This window comes from Alligator sinensis, unplaced genomic scaffold (assembly GCF_000455745.1).
Source record: "Alligator sinensis unplaced genomic scaffold, ASM45574v1 scaffold388_2, whole genome shotgun sequence".
Lineage (NCBI taxonomy): Eukaryota > Metazoa > Chordata > Crocodylia > Alligatoridae > Alligator > Alligator sinensis.
The window spans coordinates 1387061-1404180 of record NW_005842102.1 but is presented as its reverse complement, the minus strand read 5'-3'; the positions used below and the strand labels follow the sequence as shown (position 1 = coordinate 1404180).

Sequence of the window (17120 nt, the reverse complement as noted above, 5' to 3'; positions counted from 1 at the left end):
GCAGCTGTGGGAGCAAAGATGTAAATCAGCTGTTGGAGTATTAAATGTTGCTGTCTAAACCTTCTCCAAGCTTATTTGCATAGGAGACATAATGATGAATATTCAGCAGACACAGACATCCTCTCTTCCAACACCTAAAGTTGTATTAGCATTTAACAACAAACCAGGGGCAACAAATCAACCTCTTTTGGCATTGACTTGGTGAATTCAACCGAATTAAATCAGTAGAGAATTTGACTCTGTCACTAGCTCTTCTGTTTATTCAGAAAGACTAAGAAATGTGGCCAGTCAGCATGCAGTGCTGCCTGGTTGAGTCTGTAGACAGTCCAAAACAGTAACTACAAGAGAAATACCAACTGTTCCATTCATTTGAACGTGTATTAATGCTGAAGCCTGTTGATGACAAATTAAAGTCCCTTGTTCTGCAAGGGCTGTGAGTGGGCACTGTGATTTACTTTGATTTCTGTTCTTGGAAGAAAAAGAAGTGGTCTTCAGGTGGCTGCAAGTAGCACTTTAGTTTAGTATCGGGAATGAATGGAGCGTGAGTTGTAAGAATTTGGGAGCCATCCTAGCAGTAGATAGGGGACAATGCTGATAGAGACTGAACTATCCATAAGCTTCTGTTTTAATCCCCAAACCTGGACTGATGTTGAAACTCTCTCTTCCTTTTATTGTTCAATAACCAAAACACGCTACAATTTGTATTTTGTTTTCTTTGCCTCATTACTTCATTCTGGGCCTTTTTGGGCTTCTTTTCTTCCAAAGGTACTTTGTTGTGGATAGAGCTGTTTAAGAGTAGTGAACGTTTACAACTGAGAGTTAAAACAAAAGGAGGAAAAATAAGAAGGCATGACTTTTTCCGTATTGAACCTTGCCAGGGTAACAGCTGCAAAAAGAATGCAGGGATATTAGGAAGGTATTGGGGCTGTGGTAAAAATGCAGGGAAAGAATTAGTGGAAACAGAAATCAAGCTAGAAGCACCAGTTGCTTGAGGGGTGAGAGTCTCAAAGATTTTTGAAGATTTCAGATGACTGGTTACCATTTAAGTTAATGACTGATACTTTTCCCTTTCCTCTTTTGAACACTTACTGTTTAAATAGGGAATCAAGAATGTGCTAGGCAGTGATTCTCAACCAGGGTGCCTTGAGGCCTTTTTGAGGGTGCTGAACAGTACCAGACAATGTTAGCCATGTTAGGTATACAGACATGATTCACAAGATAAACTCAGAGATTTCAAACAGGAGTCTATAGTGTTAAAAACATTCTACACTGTTGGAGTCTGAAAGCACAGACGGAAGTGATAATTTTCTCCCCACTTGGCCTCTGAAAACATTGTACTGCCATGACCCAACACAAGTGCACAGCTGCATAGTGCTTTAAAAGGGCCCAATCCCACAACAGTCTGAGCCCTCATTGCATGAGGGTTCAGATGAAAATGCTCCAAAACAGAGCACTTTTATTAACATCTGTCTCTATGCGCCAGGAGCAGGGCTGGGCTGATGTGGACCAGACCTGCTCCTGGGACCGTCTTCAGAATGGGAGTTGGGAGGTGGGTGGGGAGGGAGCATAGGGAGTTCGGCCTGGGTTTTTTTAAGCTGTCGCTGGAAGGTGGGGTGGGTGCATTGGAGCCTCCCCAAGCATGGGTGACTGCATTGGAGCCTCCCCAAGCATGGGTGACTGCATTGGAGCCTCCCCAAGCATGGGTGACTGGTGCCTCCTGAGTTTGGGGGGATACAATTTGTGGGCAGGCCCGGGGGTGGGCCAAAAGCCCCATATCCTATACTTCTGTGCTGTGGCTTAGTGCCCGCCCTCCCCCCGCCCCATGCCGCCAGTCTGCACAACAAAAAAACGTGCCCCATCCTGAGAGGTGCGGAGTCGGGGGCCAATCTCAGGGGGGGGCATGTGCCCCTCTCCCCATGCCCCCCCTCCCCCAATCACCTGGGTGCAAATGTCTGTTGGGTCTGGAGGATCACTGTAACTCATGGCACTTCCTCTGAAGCATATGAGTTACAATGGGAAGCTGCACTTCTGTCTGCACCTTGAGATCTTTGCCACAGAGGAACTGCTGTATTTTTCTCTAGTTAAAAAATGAGTGAAAACTCAGAGCTGGCATTTTCCTGGGGTGGGGGGCGGCTATTGAAGGGTGCCTTGAGTCTAAAAAGATTGAGAGCTACTGCACTAGGGTCTATATGTGAGAGCAAGGGTCTGTCTTTGGGGATCAGGGTCTAATGTCAAGTGTGATGCAGTGAATGGGGCTCACTGGCAGTAGGGTGGAGTGGAATGAGCAAGACCAAGTGCTAGTGTAGTACAAGCAAAGATATGTAGATGTCCTCATTATTAATCAAAAGCTCTTCTTTTAATAAGGTGGTGTGGCTCACAGTAAGTCAGCTAGTAAAGAAGAAATGAGTCTGAAGGCAAGATTTGTATGAGGGGAAAGTTGCGATATGACAAATCGGAGACGGGGTAAATGTACAAAAATGGATGCGGGCTCTCCTGGGAGAGCCTTCAATACAGGTTTCCTCCCTAATCCAATGTCCAGCTAAAAATTGTATCTACATGCAAAGTAGCTCCTGATACAGAGGAAGGACACTAGAACTAACCTATAGAAAACATGGATGTGTTATTGTCATTGCAAAGACGTGAGTGGGAAGTGAATATTTTTTAATGTGGTCCTCCAATTTGGTGATTTTATCATGCATTATATTGCCTGCATTCTTCCTGATTAGCTTTGCTGCTTTGTACAAGGAACGTGAAAGACTTGTTGAATCTCCTTTGCTCTTGACACTGCTTCCAGTGGATAGTGGGGGGAGTTTCAGAGGCATCAAGAGGATTTGGAGATATATCTACACTAAAATCCAGAGGTGTGATTCTAGCTCAGTAAAACATACTTGAGAGCTTTAAACCAGCTAGCTCTTGTATTAGTAGCACTGTACTGCCAAAGGCAAGATCTTTAGGTGTGAAGTGGCCAGGACCCTAGGGCTTCTGTACTAGTTGTAGAGATATTTGAGCTATCTCTACATGTCCTCCAGGCTCATCCCTGGATTGCAGTGCTGATGTATTCTTATGTGAGAGGCAAGGATTTCTTAAGGTGATATTGTTTAGTGGACCAACTAGATAGTTGGGATAGGCAAGCTTTCAAATGCAGGCCATCCCTCTTCAGATCTCTGTACTCCTATGCACCCTACTCGCATTTGCTTTCTGCCTATCTGCCCATTCTACTTCTGAGTATCTCCCTCGGGGGTCTTTTCAAAGTGCACAAGGAGTTCCTTACAGACAAGGCTGGGTGCTTAAAGCTAAGTGTGTTACTGTGATATTTAGTTAACTGCTGGCATTACCATTGTGATGGTACCATTGTGATGGAGCAAGTCAGGAGGCCAGTTAGAAAAATGACTTCCCAATTTATTAAATGTCTGGCAGGAGCAGTGGGCTCCATCCTCAAAACTCTAGCATGTGTGGGATAGCCTACCAGGAAAGTGATGGAAGCTCTATTGTTTCAGATGTTTTTAAAACCAGGCTGAACAAAGCTATAAGAATCCTGTAGGGAGCAGTCTTGAAGTGTCTGGCAGATGGTCACAGTGAACCTGTCTGTCCTTTACCATGTCTGAGTCTAAGAAGTGATAACACAACAGCATGTGTGTGTTTTCCCCCCCACACCCCCGAAACGTCACAACAGAAATGCTAAATTGTCAGAGGCAGCTCTGATTGGTGAATTTGTCCTTAGGAAGTATGACACTACTGCTTTTGAAACTTGCCTCTTCTCAAGCTAAGTCTTTTAAAGCTAATGCATACAACACAGCTTTAAGGATTGCCTGCTTTTAAAAGCTGTAACTTGTGCTCTGATAAATTGCTTTTCTGTACCCAGGCCCCACCAGTCTTAACACATAACCACTTCTGAGCCTCAGCTTGTTGACTAGAGACACAAGACAATCCGAATGAAGGGCTTCTTAGAGCTTTTTCTGTCATTGCTCTGCTCTTCTTTGAACAGTTCAGTCTTCTCTGTTGCTGTTGATCCAATTAGGCTTGTTTTTGCCTGGCTCTGATTTTTTTTTCCCCTGCATCATGAAGAAACACAAAAAAAGAGAAATAAAAATGTACACGTCTAAAGGATTGCTTCTGGGACAGCTTCTTACTAGACAAGTTGAAGTTGGACCTCCCTTTCCCCGATCTCTGCCCATATTCATAGTTTCATAGTTTGTAGGGTTGGAAGGGACCTGAGCAGATCATCGAGTCCGACCCCCTGTCATGGCAGGAAAGAGTACTGGGGTCAAACGACCCCGGCGAGGTGTTCATCCAGCCTCCTCTTAAAGACCCCCAGGGTAGGAGCCAGCACCACTTCCCTTGGAAGTTGGTTCCAGGTCCTAGCCGCCCTGACTGTGAAGTAGTGCCTCCTGATGTCTAGCCTGAATCTACCCTCTGCCAGCTTGTTGCTTCTGGTAGTGCTCAGGGGAACAGGGACTCTCCCAATGCCTGCTGGTCCCCCCTGACTAGTTTGTAAAGAGCCACTAGATCCCCCCTCAGCCTTTCAAGTGACATTTAAGGATCAGCAGCTCTTATCTGCATATGAAGGCTTCAGGAAGCAGCCTGAGTTCATCTTGTCTTTGTTTCTGTTGGGGGAACTCAGTGCTCACAGTTGTTCTGGTCATAGTTCAAACCACTTACTTCTCTTCTGTGGGCTTTTGGTTGATAAAATTAGCATCCTCCCAACACCTGCATTATCTCTTACTTCCAGTACAGTATTTTAGCTTCTGCACTCCACACCTATGGAGTTTTCTTTGCCAAAATTAAACCGGGTCAAGCAGCGAACACAGCTGAGCAGACTGAACTGTGGAATAGTGGAGCAGACAGATTTACCCACGAGGGGCCATTATCAGGTTCTTGGTATTCTTGTCTAAACTGTCTTTTGAAAACTGGGTGTTTTGATGTGTTAATCAGATGCAAAGGTGGTATGGAGATGATTTTGCTCAGAGCAGTATAGGAGGGGTAGGTCGTAGGAGTGTTTGGCAAAGTGTGTAAAAGTCCAACAGTGGGCTATGTTCTGCTTTCTGTTACATCTGGGCAGTCGTGTTGACTTCAGTCGGGGGCAGATGGTTGAAACGCCGAGTCTAAGGCGGCCATTCGTGCTAGATCTACACCCCGGGGACTCCGTCATTTCTCTTTCTGGCTTGAATTGCCTCTGAGGAAAGAGGAGAGTCTTGGGCTTCCACCTATGTAATCATTGTATTCTCTGCAGCTGTCAAGGACTTGGATTAGATTGGGACTTGCAGCTTTTCAATTAAAACTCCTACTTTTTTTGGTGAATGCCCACATTTTTGTTTCATAACAGTGTATTTTAGTTAGTGTAAGTTTTTATTTAGGTTGGTTTAAACCTGTTCCTAATTGACTTTTTACATATTTATTAATTCTCTGGCTCCATAGGTTCTAGAAACACTTGGCTGCTTCCCCAACTTACTGCTAACCTTAACTGGCATCAGTTGGACTGTCAAAAATGTGGTTTAAACTACAGTAACAAAAGCTGTAGTACTTCAGCTTGGAGTTTAAATTCATTAAGTGAAATTTGAGTGCAGTCTGTGTGTAGACAAGCCCTAAGTGTTATAGCCATTACATTAGATGGGTCCTGCCCGTCATATTAACTTGCTTGTTCATAGAATTCTGTTAGCTGCCCTTCTTTAATCTGACTCCACTTTCTCCCCATCACAAAGTCTAACCAAAAATGGAGCCCTGAGGTTTTCAAGTAGCACAGCAGCTTCTGCTTGCAAGACTGCACTTACTGTACATGAGAGAGCTCTCTACTTAAGCCACCTTAATTTACACTTTTATCACATATATTGCACTGCACTAAGTGCAGTTTTCTTAGAAGCAACATAGGCATGCTGTAGACTTCGTGGTAGTTCTGTCAGTTTTCCTATTCTGTGAATCGAAGGAAATGGGTTATTTTTGTGCTATGTTTTCCTGATGTTCAGTGCTGTTTTTGTAAATCAGAAGTTGCTCAGGATTGGATCCTTAGCTGGTATAAATAAGTATAGCTTTAACTTCAGTGGAGCAGTGTTAATTTAGGACAGCTAAGCATCTCTAAAATGAGAGGCTTGTCTCCGATTCTGTACTGTGAATCTCATTTTCGGAAGGCCAGATTTAGGAAGCTTAGCCTTCTGTATCCTTTTAGATAGTGGGATGCAATTTGATAGAGTGACAGCATCATATCTGAAAGTTAGAAGTTGAAAAGCTAAGACAATTTTGCATTAGCTCTTTAGAGACTAGTAAGAACTTTGTATTGTAATGTTTTGGTAATTAATCTGAATTCAGCATTGTGTAATCCCTTTTGGCATCTGGAAAGCCCAACCTAACTTTTGGAATGCTCTTAGATATAGAAGAGTTTATTGAAAACACATGTGCAATTTTTAGGGCAGCACTGTTTTGAAGATGAAAGGAGCATGTGTATATATAAATGGATATATGCAAGAAGATTTCCTATAAACATAGCTAAAGTCATTTTTTGTTCTAGCATTTGTTTAGCTTGTTTTCTGTTTTATAAAACAGTGTGAGATTCTGTGGGAAGACAACTCTCGTCTGTAGAAAGATGTTCTATAAAAGGCATCTGCTTTGTCGGTAGAATATTTGTACACCTCTGCCTGAGCACTTCTTTGTTCTAGCAAACTGTTTTCCACGTGACAAATGCAACTTTCCCAGCCTGTGCGAAAATAATGTGTAAAGCAGCACTTTAAGAGTATTACAGTCCTGGCCCTGCACTGAACAAGACTTGGTTAGGTTGATAAAAACCTGGCTGCAAAAAAATATGCATAAGTGCACTCATGGAAAACATTAGCAATACTTTCTTTGCAGTAATGCATCCTTTTGAGCACTGTTGTTTTAAGTTATCTCCGACCTCAGTGAGACTAAACTATCTATTTGATTCACTGCAGGATCAGTTTGACAACTTAGAAAAACACACACAATGGGGAATTGATGTTCTGGAAAAATACATCAAGTTTGTAAAAGAAAGAACGGAGATTGAAATCAGCTATGCAAAGCAACTTAGGTAAGTGGACATTTTCATTTTAGAAGGATTTGAGTAATATGGTGGGGGCAGTTAGCCAGACTAATGAATGGTTTTGAATGGTATCTGTTTAACTTCTTTATACAGATCTAGTTTGCCCCTCTTCCTTAGGTGCTAATTTGTTAGGTTTATAAAAATCCAGTTTTGAAGGCAAAACCTTTGAGCCACTTTAACCATAGAAAGCCTAGGTTAATTTAAGACACTGTTCTTTTATTACCGCTGTTTGCAAAACATTAGGCTGTGTGCTTTGTAATAATCATGTGCTGCCTTGGTGACAAAGTAGTATCCCTTGTTTACTCATCACTTGTGGTCCACGTTTCAAGGATTTTGATGAGACGTTAACTGAAAGTAAAAATGGGTGAAGGAAAGGGTGTGCAAGCTTTGGGAGTTGAGCCTTTTTGCTATCATATTAGTTTGTATTACTGTTGTGCCTAGGATTCCCCTTAAGAGACTGGCTCTCTGGTATGCTAGGTGCTGTACAAACACAGACCACAACAATGATCCATGCTCAGAGTTTCAAAGTTAATCACTGAGACTTGAACCGAGGCTACTATTCGAGTTTGAGAGCTTTAAAACCTTGCTAGTTCTTCTCATGGCTTTTCATCTTAAAAGGTCAGAGGTATAAGCTTACCCTGAACGTGGAACTTTTGGAAATTCTTGTGAGATGTTCCCACTTTCTTGATCAGAATCTTATGAGAGACTGCCCTTGTCATTAAATATGCAGCTACACATGAGCTGGAACCAGAAAGTAAGGCTGGCTGTTTAAAGTCCATACTAAAACTGGGAGGTTCAGATTCAAACTCTTCCCCACCCTCCAAAATTCAATGGGATATATGTTGAGATTCTGGTTTTGGCCCCTTTCTACACCTCCAAACATGGTAAGGGCTTGCGGGGGTTGTGGTGTTTTTGCTGACTATTTGCATGTGACATATAGGAGGACCTGTCACTGTACAGCGAACTGACATCTTGGTAAAGCTCTGTGTTTGTGACTATCTTGTATTTCTGCTTTTGGAGAAGGATGTTTTCTCCCTTTTGAGATTCCCTATTGGGTTCTGTTATATAGATAAGCAAGAAATAAAGGATTAGGTATGCAGAGATGAACTATCAAGATCCTGAGGAGTTGAGAGACTTGATCAAACAGGCAGTGAGTTGGAAAATGAAAAGCCACTTTAATTAAAGAGCCCGCAGTGTCACGTGTATTCAGCATCCCATGCTTCAAAATGGCGGCGGGGGTGCTTTAACTAAAACTTGTTCAATGAGCTTTAGTTAAAGTGCTCTCGCCACCATTTTGAAACAGAGACGCTGAATATATGTGACGCGGAGGCTGCTGGAATACACTATTCGCACGCTTCAGCAGACTTGCGGCAGACTTGATTAATCAAGTCTGCTCCGATGTGTGCCAGTTAGCACGTTTCAGAGCAGAGGTATGTCACGTGTATAGGTACCCATTGAAATCAATCGTCAATTGAATTCCTTAGGGTGAAGGTTTAATCTGAAGATAATATTTAAGGAAAAGGAATAATAAGTGTTTAAAGATTGTAGATACACTCTGGGGGGTTCAGGGAATCTGAGTTCAATTTTTAACTCTACCATTACTTTCCAGCCAGACCTTAAGCAAAGCACTTAATTACTCTTGTTTTTCTGTTCCTCATTTATAAAATGGGGATAGTACTCGCTGCATTTCCCTGGGGCATTGTAAGGGGAAATGCAGTAACTGCTGGGGGAAATTCAGATACCCTGGTTCTGGGAGGCATATTAGAAGCTAGCTAGGTACAAAAGAAAAAATAATGAAACTAGTCTGTCAAAAGCTGAGATAATACAGCTCTGGCTGTTCTCACCTCTCCTCAGGCTGCATCTGCTTTTCGTAAACCAGAAGTTTGTGAGAAACCTTTCTCATTTGTACCGCATCCATTTAACGTGAAAGGGCAGCGGGATATCACTACGTGTCCTTTCTTATAGCTAGTTGCATGCTAACAGAGAGAATCTGGAGGTGGATTCCGACCAGTGGGTTTCCATTTTGCAAATGTGAGAAAAAAAATGCCCAACTGCTTCAGTTTCATGGGCGATAGCTGCATTTCCTGTCATGCCTCAGGACTTCTTTATTCGTAACACTCAACGCTGTTTTTACCACCTGAAGCTATTCTCCAAGCCTCAAACTGATCACCCGTATGAATGTAGTTAACTGTTGTTCAGATATATTTTTCTTTACTTCCTATTTATAATTCTTCAGATGTGTCTCTTGTTTGTCAAATGAGGTCAGCATCTTGAAGTGCCTTGTAGGCTACTTCAGTTGTGTCTGATTATACGCTGTGAAATATGCTCATGTGCAGAGTAGCAGGACAAGGTCTGTGCACTGTTTGCCTTGCTTAAGTGATGCATGGCTTAGAGACACTCTGGTATTTTCCATATAATCCTCCCTGATTTTTAGACTCATATTCTTGCCTGTCAAATTCCCTCTAATGCTTCTCTTGTTACTATAAGTTATTTCTACCTTAAATTTGTTAAACCAAGACTGTAGGAAAAAATATGTGAAAAAGAAATGATCCAACATCAGGTTTCATTCTGTATTGTGTTTTTACCTACATTTGGGCCCTGATAGGTTGAGTGGTTTGATCAGGGAATTCATACCTCTGCAGCCTGATTTTATTTAAGAAAGCACCAGGCTTGGAGCATGAAATAGCCAAGGTGTCCCAGTGCCAAAGAGATGAGCTTAGTTGAATACAAAATGGATAGATACCCCTGAGAGAAACAGATTTGAAAGAGCATCTAAGATGCTATAATTTGAGAATGAAAAGCAATAGATGGCTGATAGATCATGAGTTGGGAAACCATGAAATAAATGGAAATGGGAGAGTTAAGGAAGCAGTAGCCGAAGAGGCAGAGAAACAGGCAGGATGAAGAGATGCAAGATGATGAGCGATAAAACTAGACCATCAGTTGCACAGGTCCGCAGAGGAGCACATCTAAAGTTCATACTAAACGGAGACCTATCAGCTTTCACCAGTCTTAATATCTATTACCTGGTTGCATGTTTCATCACTGCTTGGAACCAGCGAGTCAAGGAAAGCTTCACACTTCACAGTGATGTGTATTTTTATGATGCAAATGGTAGTAGGGCTCAGTTCTGAAAAGTACTGGGCACTCTGGCCTCTGTCCAGCCCAGCATTTACATAAATACCTAACTTTGAAGTTCAGGAGGAGTGTTATTGACCCTAGCACAGGGATGGACAGGAAAAGTCTGGCCCGCTGGCCAGATCCAGTCAGTAGTGGACTCCATTTCTCAGCTGCCCCTGCACGTAGCTGGGGTTGGTCTTCATGGAGACCCCAGCTGCAGCTGCGCATGAAAGTGCAAGGCAGGGACCGCCATGGAGATGAGCTTCAACTGTGCTGGCAGGGCACACAGCAGAGCAGGGCAAGGGGCTACTCCGGAACCGCTGGGATCTTGTAATGGGGGCACCTTGCTTCAGTGCTAGGGCAGAGCAACGATCTGTAGCCTGCATGCTCCAGGCAGGGGTGTGCAGACAGGAGTTTGCAGATCTGTCCCAGCTCCTTGCACTGATGATAGCCTGGTCTGGAGCAGAGGCAGAGCTGCGATCTCCTGCCTGCACACCCCTGCCCAGAGTGTGCAGGCTACAGATTATGGCTCTGCCCTGGCTCTGGAGCTAGCTGCCCCATCGCAAGATCCCAGCGGCTCTGGAGCAGCCCCTTACCCTGCCCTGCTGTGTGACCTGCTGGCACAGTTGGGGCTGGTCTCCATGGCAACCCCAGCCTTGAGCTTTCACAGCCAGGTAGGGCTGGGGTCTCCATGGAGACCGGCCCCAGCCATGTGGGCAGGAGCTGCTGAGTCCGGCAGCTGGCTGGGTCAGCCATTTTGCCCACCCCTGCCCTAGCAAGAGCAGAAGTACTCAACTTCTTGCGGGGCATGACCTTAGGTGAGGAAGAATATCCTCATTGATTTTATTAGAGCCGTGGTTACAGTTCCATTGCAGGATGGCCCTCAAACTACCCTGCCTATACAGTACACGGTAAATAACAATGCACATTTATTTAATCCAAGTGCTAATCCTTGTCATATGCCTCTTAATCCTTTGTATGTGAAAACATGCTCTGCTCAGTGCTTTTCACACAGCCTTAAGGTTTTCTGCACAACCACAAGACAGTAATAACTGGAGATGTCAGGATTAATTAGCTAATGGGGGGTGGAGGGGAGGGTTGGCCTTTCTTGGAGACAGTGCATTTTTGTGCTTGTGAAAACTCTCTTTTAGTTCATTTAACCTTTTGTGCACATTTTTCATATTTTTTTTTCATTTGTGATGGAAGAATTGAAGCCATAAAGATGAGCAAGATGGCAGGGATTCTCACAGGATCCCAATGGCATCAGAAAAAGCACCTTTGACATGCCTACCAGCTTTCTGCATTTTTGCAGCAGTGATGAGCTCTGATTTAAACTGTCACCTTTTCATGAACAAGCTCACCTGGGGAGGGGTGGGGAGAGGGAGTTCACTGTTTCAGAGCACCCTGTGTTTGGGAAAATCATAGGACAGAATAGACTAGATGCTAATTATGAAACAGGTTTTGGATTGTTCCAGTGGGGAGGTGCAAGGGATAAGGAAGACCAGAAGATGCTCTGTCTCTTAATACATCCCTGTGCAAAGTCTGGCCAGAACCACATTTGGGAGCACAGTCCTTGCTCCCTCCTGCCACTCCTCAGTTGTTAGGTATCCAAAAGGGAAGGGGAGAGCAGGTTCATAGTTTTGCTTTTCCTCTGTGCCGGCAGGTGGAGAGCAGGCTTAGTATCAAGCAGACAGCAGGCTGAATCCTCTGAAAGTGTGTGAGTTATTGTTCCAGCATGTCTGCCCTGGGAGTCCTCAGGAAGAAATATAGGTGGCTCAATGCAGCATCTTCAGCCCCAAGGACAGGGGCATGGCCAGTGCCACTATCATATCATTTATAACCATTAAAACATAATCTTGCAAAGGTGGAAAATTTTCATCACCAGGCCTGCCATAAGATATACCAGTAGTCTTGTAATCGATATTCCTGTTGTAATTTGTTTTATCCTTCAGACATAGATATTGTCATTAAAGTGTAAAATGACCTTGCTCGTTCTTGAATTTCATTGTCCTGTGTGAACAAATAGTGCCTTGGTTGTCTTTCTGCCAGCAACAAGGTGTAAGCTGTGTGTGTCATTTGGATGTGGTGCCTTAGAGAGGAAAATTTGGCAGGGCAACTTCATGAGTGAGACTGGTTTAGAAAGAGCAATGAGTAATACAGAACCAGGATATTTCCTGAGGATCTCCTGAAACTCCTGGTAACTTCACTGGGAGCCTTTTTTTTGTATAGCTGTACTCCCAAAGCTTCTGATCAGAGCAGCCCGACACAGATCCTATGAGCTAGTTTTGAAACTGGAAGCAGGAACACAGCTGTGTTAGGAAGGGATTGCATTTGGGCAAATAAACACTGCTTCTCAGCAGGGCAGATAAGCCCAGGGGCAACACTACACTAAGATACCCTTGCATTTTTGGCCTTAACAGCATTATCAAAACAGTCAGGTGGAATGTCTTGAATATGATGTGCTAGCTCCCCAGGGGATAAGCAGGCTTGGATTTGCTGTCCATCCAAGCAGCAGACCTTTGAAATCAGCTGTAGAGAGGCAGCTGCTGATGTGATTTCTTCCAGATGAAGAGGAAGGGCGAAGAATTGTGGTTAATGGGGGATGTAGGTGAAAATGAGTGTTTAGCTCAGTACTTCTGTCTTTGAAGATGCACACATTCAGTTTGCCAAACTCTGCTCATAATTGCATCAGCATTGATACTTAGTAACCCCATTGGCTTTAATGGGTTGAGAGAGATGAGTGAGGGCAGAATTTGCCTCGCTGACCTTCTACTGTAAACTTTGTGTGTATAAAAGCTGCAGGACGAATAATAGAGGCAAATATTCTTGGCTTTAGCATTGCAAGCCAACTGAAATCAGGGCCATATCGGGCAATCACTTTTTAAGGGCTAACTATTTAAGTTACTGGAGGTTTCTGATTAACGCTGATGGCCTACCATGGATCAGAATTTGGTCCATTGTGCTGGAATTGAAGGCAATTTTCCATGAAGGATAAAGATGTCTCATCATAAAGTACAATACTGAAACCAGTGTCCTTCATCAAGCGACCTTTGCATACTGATGGTGAAAATTTATTCTGCACTTTTCTCCCTGGCTTAGGGGTTTTTCCTTTTATAAGTTTATAGAAGTTGAACAGATTCTGAGAAGTTTCCTTGGTTACAGCTCAACTCTGCCCTTAAATCAGTGTCAAGAAAAGAAAACATGGAGATGTACATTTTCATTCATTCAGGTTGAATGAAAATAATGAAATTTGCTGAAATAAGAAAGCTGCCTTTGCAAAAGGGGAAATGGGGAATGAGAAAATTAATAAGCAAGGAAATGAGTACCACGGAGAGTGCAAAATGGAGAGTTGTTTATTGCAGGAACCAAGGCTGCTCACCTTGGAATAATTGCTACATGAATGGTTCCTGCATAAACTAAATTTTGAGAATATACTTTGCCTACAATTCAGCATTGGGGCCCTTAGAAATATTGTGTAAAGTCACTTCAGCTATTCAGTGTGCATATTGAGAAGGTGCTCTGTGAGCCATGCCCTACAGTGAGAGGGGACAGATATCCTTGCTAGATGGAGAAGAGGATCACAGATCCAAGGGATAGGCACTGACAAGCTGCACTGAGTGTTTGGCATACAGTGCATGTTCATTAAATCCTAAATTTGCCAGTAGCGAGGGGTTAGTAGTTCCTGCTTTCAAAGTCAGAGCTGCAGTAGTAGCAGTCAGACATGTTCTAAATTACCTTTGGTTTCTCTGTTGCAAACACAAGCAGTTAAATAGCATAGCAAGGTTTGAGAAGATAGCAGATAATTTTGATAGCCAGTAAGAGTGTGTAGAATTGAAGCCACCTGTTGGGTATAGTCTTAAATGATAAACTGTTCAGGGGCACAGACTGCCTTGTTTGTAGACTGCAGTGCATGGTGGGGGCCTGGCTTTGGAGTGCAAGGCAGTACAAGGTATAGATCATCAACAACAATAATGTATCCAGTCTCTGAGCCTGGGGACTGGGGGGCATGTGGAGACTATCCAATGGTAATTGTTTACTTGCTTCATTTTTAATTTTTAGGAATCTTTCTAAGAAATATCAACCCAAAAAGAACTCCAAAGAAGAGGAAGAATACAAGTACGTACATTATCAACCTGTAGGTGGGGATTTGTCCAGGTGGAGGGGAAGAGAGGAATATGCTAATATTCTCAATGAGGACTGTGTATGTGTGAAGCAGCAAGTGATGTAGAAGCCCTGACAACAGAGAAGACTTGCATGTTGCATATAGCTAAATATTAAGGTTCAGCTTTTCAAAGGGATTTAAATCTGTCACTCCGCTTCTATTCGATGTTGTAGGTACTGGATGCCTGCTTCCTTTCATTTTCTTTGAAATCCCAGCCAAATTCCAGGATCCAGACAGTGTTTATGAAGCAGTGAGGGAGGTGGATCTGTTTTCTTGTAGGCCTGATTCAATTTAATGTATTCCATATTAATTCTGAATAAAGGTCAGATAGTTTGTCATGTCACCCAGAACCCCAGCAGAATGTCTATATATATGTGTGTAGATATATCTATATAGATCTGTACATTTTTAAATTTAATTTTCTAACATAAGGTCAGTAACTTTGAGTCTCCCTTATTGCTTCTGGAGTTATACGTTCTGGATGCAGTTCTGCTTGATAGTGACTGACAAATGTGGCTGTTTCTTCTGGGATATAATTTGATTTATTTTCTTGTGTTATTCACTTGTATCCTTTTGCTCCCTAATGTCCCTCACAATTACATTTGTGCCCCTCTGCTGTTGTTCCCTCCTTTTCTCCCACTCTCCTATTATATGCACTGGCACACACATACCCACCCACTCTCCTACTAACACATGCACATGCAAATACACATATGTGCCTTTCTTCATCTTGTCTCCACATCTCCTTCCTACCTTTTTCATTTTTTCCCTGTTCCTTTCCATTGCCTCGTTTCCCCTTTAAGTGCTGCTTTTAATGTAAGGGCGTGTAGCACTGAAGTTATTGCAATCTAACATTAGTAGGAATTGTAGTATAAAAGTGTATCTCTTTTTAACTGCTCTTCCTTTGATTAGATAGCACATCAAGCTGTTTTGGGGTATTTAAGTGCAGCTGTATGGGTTCAGTGAGGTAGGTGCATGCCAGCAGCATACTCTGCCTTCCTGAAATGAATCATCTGCAGGGCAGCTTGCTTTCCCTTTGTTGATAGTATCTGGAACATAGTATTACTAATGCTTTCACTCATGAAAAGGAAACCTTATAATGGTGCTAGAAGATGCTAACAGGATATGGAGGAAAGCCTCATGAAATGTGGGGGACTGTTCCCTTGCTAAAAGAGAACACATTGCTTCTCTTTAGAGGCACTATAGAGGAGTTATTTTTGAGTGCGAATCAAATAACAAAGAATTCCCTGCTGTAAGTGATTGGTCTGTATATATTGTATATGTCATGTTATCCAAATGCTGAGCATTTAGGCATTCTTAGTGTGTTGAATTGCAGGATTGGGTTCAAAATGGCAAGTGAAGCTGACAAAAAATTCTGATCCAGTTTTAGCCTGGGAAGGGCCTTTATACACGTGCTCCAGGAGGTGGGGGTGGGGTGGGGGGGTGGTTCAATTAGAGACGTTCCAAGAGGGTCATGTGTATCAGTGTTACACTTCAGAAATGACAGGGGCGCTTTAACTAAAGTTTATTGAACAAGCTTTAGTTTAAAGCACCCCTGCTGCCATTTTTCAGTGCAGGGACACTGATGCACAAAATGCTGGAGTCTGCTGGAGCTGGTAATTATCACGCACCAACAGACTCGATTAATTAAGGCGGCTCTGATGCACTGTAATTACAACGTGTTGGAGCAGCCTTGCTGCACATGTATAGGTGCCCATAAAGCCTAAGTGCTATACTAATGAAACACAGGGCACTTAAATATATGGGGTTTGTGAAACCCCAGTGCCTAACTGTACTTACAGTCAGTTCAGTTTCTCAGAGAATTTCCAGTTTATTGCTTTGGGCACCCATACAATGGACTCCTTCCTTCCAACAAACTTTTCCTAATGAACATCCTACCTCATCTAGCAATAGTAAATGTTAGCAGGGGAAAAATGCAAACTTGGAAACTGAGAGAATAAAAACACTGTATGTTTTTGTCCTTTGCAGGTACACATCATGTAAAGCCTTCTTAGCCACTTTAAATGAAATGAATGACTATGCTGGACAGCATGAGGTCATTTCCGAAAACATGACCTGTCAGATCACTGCAGAGTTAGCACGCTATGTGCAGGAGCTGAAACAAGAAAGGAAATCGGTAACTACTATGTGTATATATTTTTTACTTAGTGTTGTTCACGATAAATTGATATTTAAAATGGGTGACTAATGGCAGCTGAGTTCAATGGAGAGAAAATCCTTTATGGGAGTTTAACACACAGCTACTAAACACAATCAAGCTTGGCTGATGAACTAAGCATAAAAAAAAGTGGGTTACATGCTTGGGTCAAGTCACTGAACCATTTAAATCAAATATTATAGCATCAGACAGCGGTGCTTGCAGGAGAACGTTCACTAAAGGAGGTCATAAAACCCATATGTGCTTGAGGTACTTTCACCCAAAAACCATGGTCTGGGAAGAGAGTTCAGTAGCACAGTCTAAGCATGAAATAAACAGAAGTGCTTCATCCCGGAGACTAGAGGAAAGAATTCTTATTAGCTGCCTGGATTAAATTTCCCTACTTGTCTGCTAGCCCTGGTCAATTAAACTCTGTCAGGAATTGTTGCTAATGAAAAGTAGGTGCCTGTTTGATTGTTTAGGATGCCAGTCAGGGAATCCATTTTTTGATTTGGTTCTAGTCTCAGTCTGTTAGCTTTATCAGAGGTTTATGTTTTTATCTACTTTTGGCGGATAGCTCATGCGTTCATGCTCCTTATGCAGTATGTGTTCAGAGATGTTTATCTTGTGATGTG

The 17120-nt window shown here is 42.9% G+C and overlaps 1 protein-coding gene across 3 annotated transcripts in view; it reads left to right on the top strand.

Moving 5' to 3' along the window:
• Window positions 1–17120, top strand: part of FNBP1 (formin binding protein 1) — a 133471-nt gene that overhangs the window by 44141 nt on the left and 72210 nt on the right. For all 3 annotated transcript variants that reach the window (XM_025204956.1, XM_025204958.1, XM_025204957.1), the window contains 3 exons: window positions 6918–7033; window positions 14225–14281; window positions 16317–16464. In XM_025204956.1, the coding sequence (XP_025060741.1) occupies window positions 6918–7033; window positions 14225–14281; window positions 16317–16464 (321 nt within the window). The remainder of the gene's footprint in view (window positions 1–6917; window positions 7034–14224; window positions 14282–16316; window positions 16465–17120) is intronic.